Source organism: Crassostrea angulata, chromosome 9 (assembly GCF_025612915.1).
Source record: "Crassostrea angulata isolate pt1a10 chromosome 9, ASM2561291v2, whole genome shotgun sequence".
Taxonomy (NCBI): domain Eukaryota; kingdom Metazoa; phylum Mollusca; class Bivalvia; order Ostreida; family Ostreidae; genus Magallana; species Magallana angulata.
Window position 1 is genome coordinate 31,419,776 of NC_069119.1, and position 14,336 is coordinate 31,434,111.

Below are 14,336 nucleotides of genomic sequence, written 5' to 3' on the forward strand. Positions count from 1 at the left end.
ATTTCAACTGCCTTTTAGTTGAATGAATGACAGAGCATAAAACTTATTTATTTTGATATCGTTCAACAAAATTGAAGTGAAAAAAAAACTTACGAATTACGTCTTATAAAATAAAGTTTGATCGATTTTTTTCTTCAAATTGATATAGTTACTCAGTAACGTTCGTTCTATACTTTTGAGCATCATTTAAATAGACGTGTCATGCAAATCTTTTATTTAGATGCGACAAGCAGTTGCGAGGAAGATTAAAATATATGAGTCCGGGTCGTCTACTTCAAGGATTTCTAACTCTAATATCGTAAGAAGAATCGATAAGCAATAAACAAAGATTTAGAATCAAGCAAAAATTACATAAACATTTGTTTATTATGTTTCTTAACTTAAGTTGTATTATCACATGCATTTTTATCACGTTTATCAATTATTAACAACTATTAACTATCTTCCAAGGTATCGAACCCCGATTCAACTAAAGAACATGATTGGACTGAATGTAAAGGTACAGAAAATTGCCTATAATCAAAACAGCAATAATATTTAGACACATAATAATTTGGTCCAGGTTGTATTTCGATCAATTTTCCTTTGAAAATAGAAAACAAAGTTATTTATTTATAAAGATTTTTGATAATGGTGATTGTTCCTGTATTAAAAAAAAATATATGATTATACATTCAAATTCATGGGGTCAGTCGTTTACTTATGCAGTTTTTTTTTAGCTCAAATGTTTTAAAAACAATAATGCATTTTGCATTATTGACAATCCTTCAATTCGTAAAATCGCTCCAACCTTTCCCTGTATTTCGTTTTAATGATTTCATCTTTTAACGGGATTGATTTTCTCTCGTCTTCTAATATGTGTTTAATTAGAGTACAGGGCATCCATTACTGTAAATTCCATTTATAACCCGTGATGAAACCGTTTAGCACCAAAAATCGCAAAAATATAAAATTTCAAACGCCAAATTATTTTATGATAGTTTCATTTAGTTTACATCTGTCCGAAACATAAAATTGAGATTTTAAAGTCTTCGAAAAGGCTAGTCACGATTTTTTTCGCGGTTATAAATTCCTCTCGCTCAATTAGGAATCTACATAATTGTGCGATGACGCGGTGTACAATAATTAAAACAGTTTTTGTTAAAAAAAGTTACCAGTTAAATTTCAAAATCAAATTGCAGCACGGAACCCGTTTTCTACGTTCATCAATTTTGAGTACAGTGCATGTAATCCACCACACCCTCACATAAAAATTGAATAAAGTGGCAGTATATTTAATAGAATATGAAAGGATAACATTCATTACAAATGAAACTGCATTCGTATGTCAGTATATCAGTTAGACACTATATCTTAAAACTATAAGACTTAGTGTTGTATCTTTCATATTTTTTTCTTTATATATTCAAGATGGCGCGGGGTTCCACAAGTTCAGTATTCCGCGCTGTAATATCTCAGTAAGTAAAAACAATTTCATTATTAATGTAATAGAAAAGTGTCAAGTTGAAATTAATTAATTATAAAAACAAAAACACGTTTATCTTGCAAATATTACTATGATTTTTGAAAAGTAGTAGTTTTTATGATATTTATATAAATATAGCTTAAAAACTGAATTACCTCTTTTCAAATCCACTGCTCAAAAATATGTTGGCACTTACATATCATTTCTTGATAAAATGACGGATTTATTTGTCATAAAGTGTCCTTTTTTAACACTGCTATAGCAAGTTAAATGTGATATCAATAACATTATGATTTAAAGAAAAAAGAAAACTTTGATGCATAAAAGGCCGATATTTTGTCATAGTTCTATATTATTGTTGTAGAACACACATTCTGATAACCGGAAGTCGTTGTAATCTCATGTGTAAGCATGCGCCACTATTTTTAAGCTTTTCCATGCAAATTGGATTGCATGAAAAAACTTATTCACGTATTCAACTTGTATAATGTACAGTTTGTACTTCATTTGTTTAACATGTAATAAGACTTCTGAATTATCTACAATGTATGATTCCGTACAAACGAACCAGCCTGTGAGATATGTGTATAACATTTGTATATCAAATGAGAATATTATTAATTACAATTTTCCACCTCGTCAATTTTCCAGAAGACACAGAACTGCAGGCTTGAATAGAGCATTCAGACCAGTTTGAGTAGCAAAAGTAAAAAATTGTTTTGAGTTTACACAATCTTACATTTACTTGTAATACATGTATGTAAATAAGAATATTTTATAATTTTGTTTTTCACTCTAATGTCATAATTAACAAACTTGCAATATATTTCTCATTTTGTCGATTTAAACTTAATTATATTTATAATATACATTTTCTATATCGCCGTAAGAAAACGAATGTTGTAAATTCCAAACACTGTTTTGTGATATCTGATTATAATTTTTTTTTTAACAGAAAACTTAAAAAAAAGGTTTTTAATGTTTTATCTAGTATTTTAGTAAATTGTACAATGCTAAACCATTTAAGAAGGAATACATATAAATAGCATAATTATATATTTTCAATTGCATGCATTAAAAACATAGTATAACCAAATGAATATTATGCCTTGATTTAACTAATTACATCTATACTTTCTCTGATTTATTTTTTTTTACAATGTATTATTACTTTAAAAAAACCTCATGTCCAAATACAATGTACTATATAACCAGTATGTTTATATTATGGTTTTTGGATCCTACCTGTGCATGTTTGTTATATTGTATTTGAACAATAAAGTTTTTATTCAAAACACTTTGTAATACACAATTGTGCTTTTATTTATTAAGAAATAATATATCTCAATAGCATTTTAAGGTTTTTATTTATTTGATTAGGTTCTGATTAGGCCTGAACAGGAACTCAATTTTTGAATAGAATCATATAATTCTGGTTATGAGTTTTGCAATGCTTTTAATTTGAAACGATATTGATATAAATATTAATTTAGAATAAATAATGAACTTAATTATTTGCGTTTAACAAAGTGCAAGCAAACTGTAGATTACTAAAGTATAATATATATTTTAAATTTCCAAAATGCAGGCTTTTTTCTTTCTTTTTTTTTACATAGAATAAAAAGAAATGACTGTTCCATAAATGATAAAAAACCAAACATCATCACTAAATTGTCGCTAGATCACATGGAGGAAACATACAAAACTGAAATTACGAAGAACAAAACTGACTATGCCATCATGAAATGTACGTTCCCACATTTATTAGCGCCCAAAACACATATAGTTAGTAAATGAGCACATAATGAGCAATTAAAGCACTCGGAACACAAAATACATTTTAAAAATTGATCAAGGTATAATTGTAGAAACTTAAAATACATAAGAACACATATGCCATTAGCAATGTAAACTTAATTAAATACCAAACATATTATAAAACTCTACAATATGAGGGTCATTTTAAAAATGTTCAAAGTGCAAAATTCATGGTACATGTACGTTTGAAATAGTAGTAATGAATAAAACTACAACATTTCTCATATTGTTTTTAAAAAAACCGAAATAATACATAATAACAAATATGCTGCCGAGAGTAAATGATAAATCTGTACAAATAATCATGAAAGGTGCTACTAAGCAATACTAGCGCTTATGCATGATGTTTACCGGAAATTAACATATTCCAAGCAAATTGTACTATAAAATCAAAAAATGTAATATATAGAGCGGGGCCCTCGATTCAAACAAATATATTAAAAAAAAAAGAGTTAATATATACTGGTCGGAATTTCTAACGCCCCACTTTTATTCTTTATTATTTCACAAAACTTTAACATTAGTTTTTAAGTCGCTAACACTACCGACTGCTGCTTGAAATGCTCTACTGTTCATGTCAAAAAAATTGTAGTAGAGTAAGTAATTACTCGACCATGACCGTTTTTGTTGAAAAGCGGGGTATACTTGTTCAATCGGTTTTTCGGATGTGTTTTTCAAAAGGACTCGATTAGATCGATTTCCTACTTTAACTGATTGTAAAAAACACAAAAAACAGTAAAGAAAAAAAAGCGCATGTCTGCCTAGGAACCTTCAAGATCAGTTCGCGTGGTCCAAGCAGAGCGCGGTTCACAATTTTTTTCCTTTCCAAATCTTTTCTTTATTTACTTTTAATCTTTAAGAATTAAGTCCTTAACAATAAATCCTAATTCCTAATTTATAATTTTCATCACAGATCATTAGATTGTTTTTCAGACAGCAATTAATCATTCTAAGGCTTGACCGGAAGCTCAGTGCAATCGGAAGTGTTGAAGACTCAACATGAAGGCCAAACCGTCATGTAACGTCACGTCAACATGACCGCTATATTAGGGTAACTCACCTTTCTGAAAGACACCGTACAGCACGTGCAACTGTACGGCACATTTTAGGCCAGGACGATGTAAATCCAAGGTGAAGAACTGCTTCAGCATCTGAATTTTGCAGAACTGGATGAAATAGCCTTTCACATAGGATTTTTCATTCTATCGTTGAATCTCTATTAGATTCTATTATAAGTGCGAATAGGGAACGTATGAGGTATTAATGTTGTGATTTTTTTAATCGTAGGGTACCTGTACCTTTTTGACTTTTACATAAAGCCCTTGAAAAAAATTTTGATTGAGTTTTATTAAAATGCTTTGGTAATATCCATTCTTCATATTTGATCATTGTCATGGTCAAAATTATTGGAATTACGAACAATATAATACAAACACTTGCCTGGGGCGTCAGAAATTTTGACTAGTATAGTATTAGTTTGCTTAATGCTTGCGCTAGTAGTAACATTTCATGTTTTGTGACTAGTTTTAGTGGCGGTCTAAGTCATGGCTTGACGGATAATTGTAAGACGTTTGCCACAAAGTTTCCCAGTCTGCTTTGTTATTGATTAAATTAACTTCCAGTAAAAGTTTTCACAATTTTATTCCTTGTGTCGTCTAATTCAAAATCAAGTCAAGTCTGACTTCTAACAATTACATGGATATATATACCCTTTCGGCTAGTACGGACAGTTTCGGTTAGTCATGACCCCCTGTGCTGATCATGAGTGTAGATTCAGTGATTAAATTAGAAAGCAGTATTTTAGTTCCAAATACAGTATCAAAACTGTCCATCACAGCGTCGAGGGATACGGGCTTACAATATCCCGCATCAGTACATAGCATGAGTAAAAACACGAGTATAGGTTAAAGGTTGACAGAAAACACGTAGTTTGTGACAAACATACAATATCAGAACTCCATAGAGTCTGTAATTATGACAAATATAGTATTCCTGCCCCATACCTGGATGTATGAGATCATGCTGCTGCGCAAATACAATCCAATTGTAATTTCCCAAGGACTTTCCAACAGAGTGATAATATATTAATTATTGCACAGCTTGTACATAATTATTAACGTATTCATTTAATGGTACTTGTCAAGGTCATTGTATAGTCATTGGTTTACATAATACAGTAATTTTCGCCATTTAATTATTATATCGAAGACAAAAATCCGACAATATAAGATAAATATATATCTCGAGTAACATTACGAATAATGACATCAGTCTTTATTTAAATTATAGAGTGGTTGTCCTTTGAAACAACCTTATTTTGTTGTTTCTGGAGCAGAATAAAAAACGAGGGTTTTAACCGGTCGGTTTTCCTCAGGTAAGTTTAGGTAGGGGTGGAGCCTATATTGAAAGAGGTTTGAAGCCCCGATGGATACACACTCGCATGCGTTTACATGTCTATATACACGGGGTATTAAACTGTTGAATATAATTTTTCCGATGATCTAAAATAATATCCTATTTATATGTACTTATAAAAAAACAAATTGTCGATCGTTGAAATTATTATAAATGCATGAATAACCGCGTGCGAAATGTGCAAAATGATTCGTTTGATTGCACAAGTTTCTGAAGAGATTTATTGAATATATATCCTGATGTTTTGTGCATTATACGATCATCCCACCGTACTTTAATACTAATGCAACATTGCAACATACACTTGTAAAACTTTTCCGATTAGCTGCTTAATTAAAGTGCACAATAATGCTACCAGCTGCGCATGTACCAGAGGTGCCTGTACTTGTTCTCTTCCGGTTTCGGCTCGTGAGATATCTCAAAGAAATATGATACCAACGATTTAAATCTTGGACGCAATCTTAGATTTAATTCAACTATCTATGCTCAATTATTCACAAACATCTTTGGAAATAAACAACCTTTTCATGGATGCATGATCGGCGGACTCCACGTATTTTTGACAGACTACTGTAGGTGGTCAGCGTGTTTGGTGTGGTACATAAACCAAGTACGAGTAAAGCTTTAATATTTCTTTTGATTATAGTGCTACATATGAAATAGATGGCAATTAATCGCCACGGTGTGCATCAACAGACAAAAGTTAATTTCAAGGTCAATCATTCGCTAACATCCAATAAGGGGCCTCCATTCAGTTGATTGACAGGGATACAGTGATCAGGTAAATTTGAAGGCGGTGCTTATGTTCTCGATCTTTAAATCAAATAGCAACAAAACAAATCATTGAACGTGGACAAGGGCACAGGAAAGGTGGACGAGTAAATAAAAGGTGAGAATGAGAAATAATAATTCGACTGAGTAAATTCACTCAAGATGTTAGGCCAATTTCACATGGATTTGCGTAGATCATCGCTCCTGGTGAATAAATGTTTCACTTGATTGTCCTTGGGAAAAACAAAACACTTCATACATGTAGGTTTGGACGACAGAAGTGTATCGGATTTCAGCTTCATAGACAGTTCGGCTCCGCCCTGCCATCTATGACAATGATTTATCCGATATATTTCCGTAGTCAGTCAGAAACAAACCTTGTAAGTAATTATATGTTTCACTCGGACTGAAGACACTCTCATTTGTTTAAACATGGCACGTCGCGACCGGATATATATTTTTTGTCCGAATGTTGGGATTTATATTCAGAAATGTGGCTGGCGCTTCACCTGCTTATCTATCTCCACGTCTCATATTATTTACACAAGCCACATTTTGTATAAGATCCCTTTTTATATGGCTTTTGAAATTACTTTTTAATACCTTTTGTTTTGTCTGGATCAGAATAAAATGGCAGCGTCGAGTTTACTCACACTTTTGCAAAAGAAAAGAAAGAAATCGTTTAAGATAAAATATATTTATTAAGAGGCCAAGGAAATCGGAAACTTTATTACAAATTAGTTAAAAACGATCAATATTTTGTATAATACAGGCAAAGTTGTTGGTTGTAACTATGAGTATCTAAATGAAAAACTAATTGTTACGTAATTAGTGATTTTAAGGGGCCAACAAACTTTGAAGAGAAAATGTTTGTAATAATGATTCTAAATGTTTGCTTAATTCGAAACACCTATTTCTGTCCCCAGTAAGAGCTAAAGGTCTGGTTCCGATCCATAACGAGATCGTATCTAGTTTCGTCCGAAATATGTTGAACATAAGCTTAATAAACTGCTTATTATTCTTCTATTAAAAGTACTTCCATAAACCAACAGTATTTGATCAGTTGTACACATTAAAATTATGAACAGAATAATCAAGACTTTTCTATTTTATGAAGTTGCATATTCATGCCTACCTTTTAGTAAAATATCGTCCAATTTAAAGTAGGGGACATTTATTGCATTCACCATACCTAGTTCTCACATGATGACCTAGTTATACTAGTTCTATCTTTTGCGTAAATTGAGGTCTGCTCTTCATACCATTCAGTGACAATTGAAAAAAACCCTATTGGTTTTGCATCGATGATCGTTCATATTGTATCAGAGTATGTTGATTTTGAAATCAAACATGTTGATTTTGTTTGAATTGAGCTGCGTTTTTTTCCACCGGTATTTCAGAATGTTTTTGTTGAATAGTTGTCAGATTTGCCTTATTGTTGTTATACATTTTTGACTATAGTTTTGACCCTTTTGTAACTTGGGTTTATTTTTAGCAAAAGCAAAGCCGAACTGTATAAATGCAAATTGACAAATTGAATATTACTTTAGTAAATATAACTGCATAAATTAAACAAAAAATATTAACCGAGCAGCGTCAATGTCAACTTCATTTTTACAAAATACCGGTAGCCATGACGGTATCAATACTTTTTCAAGCTAAATCTCGTATATTAATGCTCAAGATTGAATTGGAATTAGATCCTTTTGATATATCACTTCTCCTATGAAGTGTTGCTTGATCCTTTCAGCAACATAACGAAATTTGAAAGCATTAAGGATCTAATTTCAATGAAAGCGAAACAGAAATAGGATTTTCCAGTGTTTTTTGACATCGGAAACAGAAATCGCGAGGAATAAAAACATACTGAAGTAGTCAATAGTCAGAAAAAAAAGGACAAACAGGTAACTGTAGTTGATGTTTTTCATTTCAATTTTGTAATAATAAATGTTGTAAGCATTATGTAAATGCAACAAATTAGACAAAAACAAAAAACATGTGGAATAGATGTTAAAAGCATGTCTACGAGAAAACCATGCAAATATGGAAAAAAGCTGTGGCAGCAAGTCTCAAGAATGAACAGAATTTTATCATAGATTTAAAGGATACCCATCTAGAGCCAGATATATGATGTTTGTTTTTGCACTGGATGTTTCTATTTATAGTAACGGCCAGTATTGCATTCTGGTTAATTAGCCTCTAAAATCCAGAAAAGTTAAGAGAATCAAAGTACTGAAGAACTGACGGGAGTTGATTTTGTCGATGTGTATTTATTTTAAAATCAATCATATGTTATTTTGCATTACATGTAGTTTCTAATTTGTATTACATTTTTATAATATGAATTTTTGGACTTTTTCCACAAAAATGTCTGGAAATCCCCTTCTGAATCATGTTAAATAATGTTTAAAGATTAAATTAATTCAATCAAACTATGTATCAGTAATAGAAATATTTCTCGAAAATTGTATGGATCAAAGCAATATTGAACTCTACTCTCGTTCAACCAAACGCTCGGCTGACACCGTAAATCTCCGACAAGGATTTACGGAGACAGCCGAGCGTCGAACTGAACGATACTATATTGAACTCTGGCGTAGGAATACATACAACTACAAAAAATATTTAAATTGTTCGTACCATTTAAAATCTGACTATTTTCAAGGTATTTATAAATAAGTTTCCTTGAAAAACAATGCTTTAGCATACATTAATTCGAATTTATCGATTATTTTCAAAAACTAAGTCTTGTCAGCAGCAATGATTTGTGCTGAGGTCCAAACACTGTTTCACTTTCGGTTTGTCTGAGTAAGTGCATAGGAGAGTTGATTAAAATCAACTCCAAAAAACTGTCAAATTCAGTAATTAATTATAAAATGTATAAACAATGTTTGAAAAAAAATAAGACTATATTCTTAAAGAGGAAGTTCAAACCTTTAATCGTTGCATATTTTTTTCATATTTCTATTTACACCATGAAGTCCCAAGGGTGTAAATATTGGCAGGATGCCAAGAAATGATAATTATACATTTTTGTCAATTTTTCAGAAAGAATTTCTCCGAAAGTGCCGCATTATTTTTTGAAATTTTGTGTTAATAAGAAACTGTCTGATGTTTTGTAACAAACATATAAAATCCATCTTTGGACTCTCAAGGACTAATAGGTAACAAATTAACAAAAACATCCCATTTTCAAATAAATTAAAAAATTTGTTGGTTTTTTAAATTTCATTTTACAGGCAATTTTAATCCACTGAAGTTAACATTTGTAATTAAACATGAAAAAACACCTTATTTTGCTTTTAATTAAAAAGAAATTAGTTGTTATCATTGTTTCTCAAAGAATTCTTATTCCTTACATTTGCATATTATTACTACTGTTAGAATTGTCTCCCCTGTTGCGCTCTTCTGTTGAGAAGGTAAACTAGTCAGAATGTTGACAAAGCTATACAAGTTCAAGTTTAGGCAAAGTATTGAGAAATGCTGTGATTTTAATTCCACAAAAATTGCCCGATCTTGTTAGTCTTATTCATTATATCACATATTGAAGTTTGATGGAGACTTGCATCTAGTCTATAAACTGCTATTTTTTGTCCCGATATAATATTTAAGCAGCACATTTGGACGATTTTTAATCAAAATATACAAACCTGTGATAGAAGTGCAATTAAATTAGATGAAGGGGAAATTTTCCAAGATAATTTCATTCACAGATTATCATATTTTACTCGAAAAAATCAACAAAAACGAGAACTGATTTCTGACAAAGATTTAATTTATAATGGGGTATGTTGAAAATGAAAGATGTCCTACGGACCCAGTTTGACCTGAGTGTAGCCTGGTCACGGTACGATTATTCTTTCTATGTTGAAATAATTCGGAATTCACTAGGAATGCCTCGTGCAATTTTTCATCGTTATCATCTGAGTCTGTTGCAATAGACATCGCATTTCTGTACGTGTATATTTCACTGGCCATCTATAAACTATCCTGCAGATGTTAAGGTTAGACTCCTATAAGCAATACTTTTGACTGTTTGAATTTCTGCAAACAAATAATTGTAAAAGTGAGTAATTGCACACCCTTTCAATGTGATTCGCATTTAAATTTTAAAATCATAATTAAATCACTTTTATCAAATATAACTATACCTGTACGCAGTATCATTGCAAGTTTTGATCCATGATGGAGGAATTTATAATGTAAGCTATAGTTCATTTCTTGGATCCTTCTTTTTACATATTTTTTTATGAATCAGACCTTTTTTCTAAGTTATAACATTCATGGAATCTTGAAATGACGGGAAGGGGGCAAGGGTTTTTTTGTTCATGAGAATGTAACACAGTAAGTACATTTGAAATTAATAAAGAGCTCTACTCCCTACCTCTCTATTAGCAGTTTATCAGTAAAGTTTGTACCTTTTCTTAAAATTAAAATATAGTTGTAAAGGAAAAAGGGAGGTGTTAGGTTACCCTTTCCCCCTGGGATCTCAACCTGCGAAAACCGCATATAAATATAAACTATAAAAATGTTATCCGAAATATTAATATAGACATCATAACTTGCTTTTGTGGGATTGTTATTTGGGATGTTATTTAATCATAACCCATCACAAGAAAACCGGGTCTGAGAATTATGAAGCAGTCTAATCAAAAAGTCAAAATTGTTTCACTCTTTTATTGTCTTGTGATTAAAAAAATTGAAAAAATGAAATGCTAATAAAATGTGTCTCTTTATTATATTACGCTGATATTATGCTGACATTTACAAATTTTAAGCGTAATTTATGATGTGGTATATTTTTATTAACGATTGTTCAGGCTTCATACTAGTATTGGGTCCATCCACCCCACAAACAATAAAACTCTTTACACTATACTGTCGGACAAAAATGATTACCAAATCTACCTCATTCTATAATTATTTAATTGGCAATGAGTTCCACACCACTTCCAAATTTGAAAAAATCGTCTGTTAAATTCAACAAATATATGTTTAATCATTTTTTTTCCATGGAGGTGATCTTTTTGTTCTCTCTCTCTCTCTCTCTCTCTCTCTCTCTCTCTCTCTCTCTCTCATGATTAGATTTTTTATATACATGTAATCAATGTATTTTTTTTAAAGGTATTTAACACATTTTAGCCTCCCTTTTTATCATTAGAATTGTTCTACATATTTATAAGTATAGATGCAACTGGAAATCATTCATATTCTACCCGATTGTGACCTCTCTGACCACAAAGATAATATGGGTCTATTCATTCAAAATAATTTACATTTCATACGACATAATATATAGAAAATGATCATTATTTATACAAGATTATGTTCTTTGTAAAACCAATGACATTCTTATACGATTGGCGCACATGAATTGGGTTAGTAGATAAGGCTTGCTAAATCACAATCAAAGCTATCATGAGAATCGTGTTGATTACTTCCTTTATTCTAGGCACAGGTTTGAATTTATATTATGTCTTGTTTTGACTAAAACCCCCCTCTCTCTCTCTCTCTCTCTCTCTCTCTCTCTCTCTCTCTCTCACATAACACTGACTTTCGTCATTTTGTATAAATCATCTCATTTCTATTCAAAGATTATTAGAAACAATAACGTACGGGACATGAACATATCTTAGGTATTATCTTATAATATGTACATTTTCACCAATTCAATTGATAACAATCCAATAGCTAGACGGAAAATAGCGGTTCTTATAGGTTTACGTAGTTGTTTAATTTTCGAAATGATACAGTCTTTATTATTCAATGACACAAAGTAGTGCATTTGAACGTTTACTTGAAACTTCTGTTGATTACATTAAATGTTAACTTATGTGCCCTTGAAATGATTAACAAAATCCTTGGTCCCGTAAAAGTGGTGTTTTATTAGCTTTGTTTTTCGTTAAAGAAACAGATAAAGGTCAGAAACGACCTATCTTATAATATTTTCTTATCTTTGCAATGTGAAGATTTCAACTACGTAATTTCATATTTACTTTTGCTGTTGTATGATTTTTTTCTAATGTAAATGGAAAATATATTAAGTAACTTAATCAATATCAATAAGCGTCTAATTGTATTTTGCATGCTAAAATTAGAAAATTCTAAAATAGTTTAAATCCAAAAACTTGACTGGTAATCTTCCCTTAGTTTTTCGCATTAAAATATTTGAATGCAAACAAAAAAGGACCAATCTTTCACCGAAAATTAACTAAAAGTGAGGAGCGTCCGTCATGTTAAAATTTAGGGTTTCTTTTTTCATCATGCAATCTTTTTTGTTATAGTATTGTCGCAGCCTGCCCCGTGCCCTCATGGTTGGGTGAATCGCGGGTCATCATGCTACGCCTTTATTACAGATGCCCCAGACGGATGGACAGAAGCAGAGGTTTACATATTTGACGAATTGCCGTAAATCCTTACATTCAAGAAACATTTTTGAAACCTAGCTCAAACATATCTATAATTGATATGTAATGTATTTTTTTAATATCCTTTTTACAGTTTTACTGTAACTTAATGCATTCGCGATTGGTTGAAATTGAGACAGCTGTTGAGGATGAATTTCTTCGATTGCATCTGATAGACAGCAAGGCAACAGGTAAAGATATTGAGCATTTTTAGGTCATTTGAGTCTCCTACTTGACTCATTGCTACTGGTATTTGTTCCCATCGGTCGTTGTGCGCCGTCTTTCGGGTTTCGGGTGTCGTGCTATATGTTAAATCGTAAATTGTAAAATTTGTGACAACCACTGCCAGGGGATTGTAGACTTTTGTGATAGAGGTTGCATGTGTAAAAAAATATAAACATTTACATTCGAGTGTTTTCTGAGGTGTTTTTTTCTAAACAATCCGACGTTTCAGTAATTCAAAAGTCTTCATTTTTGTTGAAAATCTAACAAAGACCTAAAAAATCTCTGCCAGTCAGCAACTGAAAACCCATTCTAACTCTTTCAGGAAGCTTTTGGATTGGATTGACTGACATATTGGTAGAGGGAGAGTGGGTTTGGATGTCAACCCAGACAATTGCTCAGTACACAAACTGGTGGCCCGGGGAACCCAATAACCAAAACATTGAAGACTGTGCAGTCTCAACTGGTAGTTTGTTTCATTGGAATGACGTATCATGTTCAAACAAATACAACTTTATTTGTGAAAAGGAGTAAGTTTTCATAATGGGAAGATTGATGATCAAACTGATCAAAGTCAATTTTTAACTTTTACATGTACGAAATCGTACACAGTGTTTCTATATTGCTCGTCTTACATCTTTGCAGGTCTCACGGAGAGGAAAATGTCATTGGATGAGCCGTCGCTTGGCTAATAATAAACAACAATAAACATTTGATTGAGTTTGCTCATTACTGAGTATGCCAGAAAATACACAATGATATCATTGTATTGTATTTAGTTACTTATGTTTTGAATCTTTTTTACTGTTCTTATAAATGAAGTAGCATTCAGTGCAGACAATATTCAGTCATTTTATACATAAAGTATGCAATTTTAATAATATGATATGATATGAAAGTTTAAATACAAAGCTATGCTATGAGATTGGTATGCAACTCTATGATATTGAAATGAAAGACGTAATGGTATAGTATGGTATGCTTGATATTTGAACAAAAGTGCCTCCTAAACATACGGATCATTTTAAAATATTTTGATGTTAAATAATGAAAAAAGCTAATGTTTACCATTAAACATTTATTCTTTTTTAAGCCGGGCTCTGTTGAAAGCAGAGTACTGGCTGTAGGCAGGCAAATTGGCAATGTTGCTATAACTACAACATCATAAGTAAACCAAACACCATCAAAGTAAAAGATTCCGCTATACCAAATAGATACACAAAAAGCCAGGTGTTGTC

At 31.5% G+C, this 14,336-nt stretch overlaps 1 protein-coding gene across 1 annotated transcript; it reads left to right on the forward strand.

Annotated features, from left to right (window-relative positions):
* Positions 1-11,860: 11,860 nt before the first annotated feature.
* Positions 11,861-13,811, forward strand: LOC128164239 (perlucin-like). The gene is made up of 5 exons (XM_052828008.1): positions 11,861-11,927; positions 12,754-12,854; positions 12,971-13,067; positions 13,424-13,628; positions 13,744-13,811. The coding sequence occupies exons 1-5, from the start codon at positions 11,888-11,890 to the stop codon at positions 13,772-13,774; spliced, it is 474 nt and encodes a 157-aa protein (XP_052683968.1). The 5' UTR covers positions 11,861-11,887; the 3' UTR covers positions 13,775-13,811.
* The last annotated feature ends 525 nt before the right edge of the window (positions 13,812-14,336 follow it).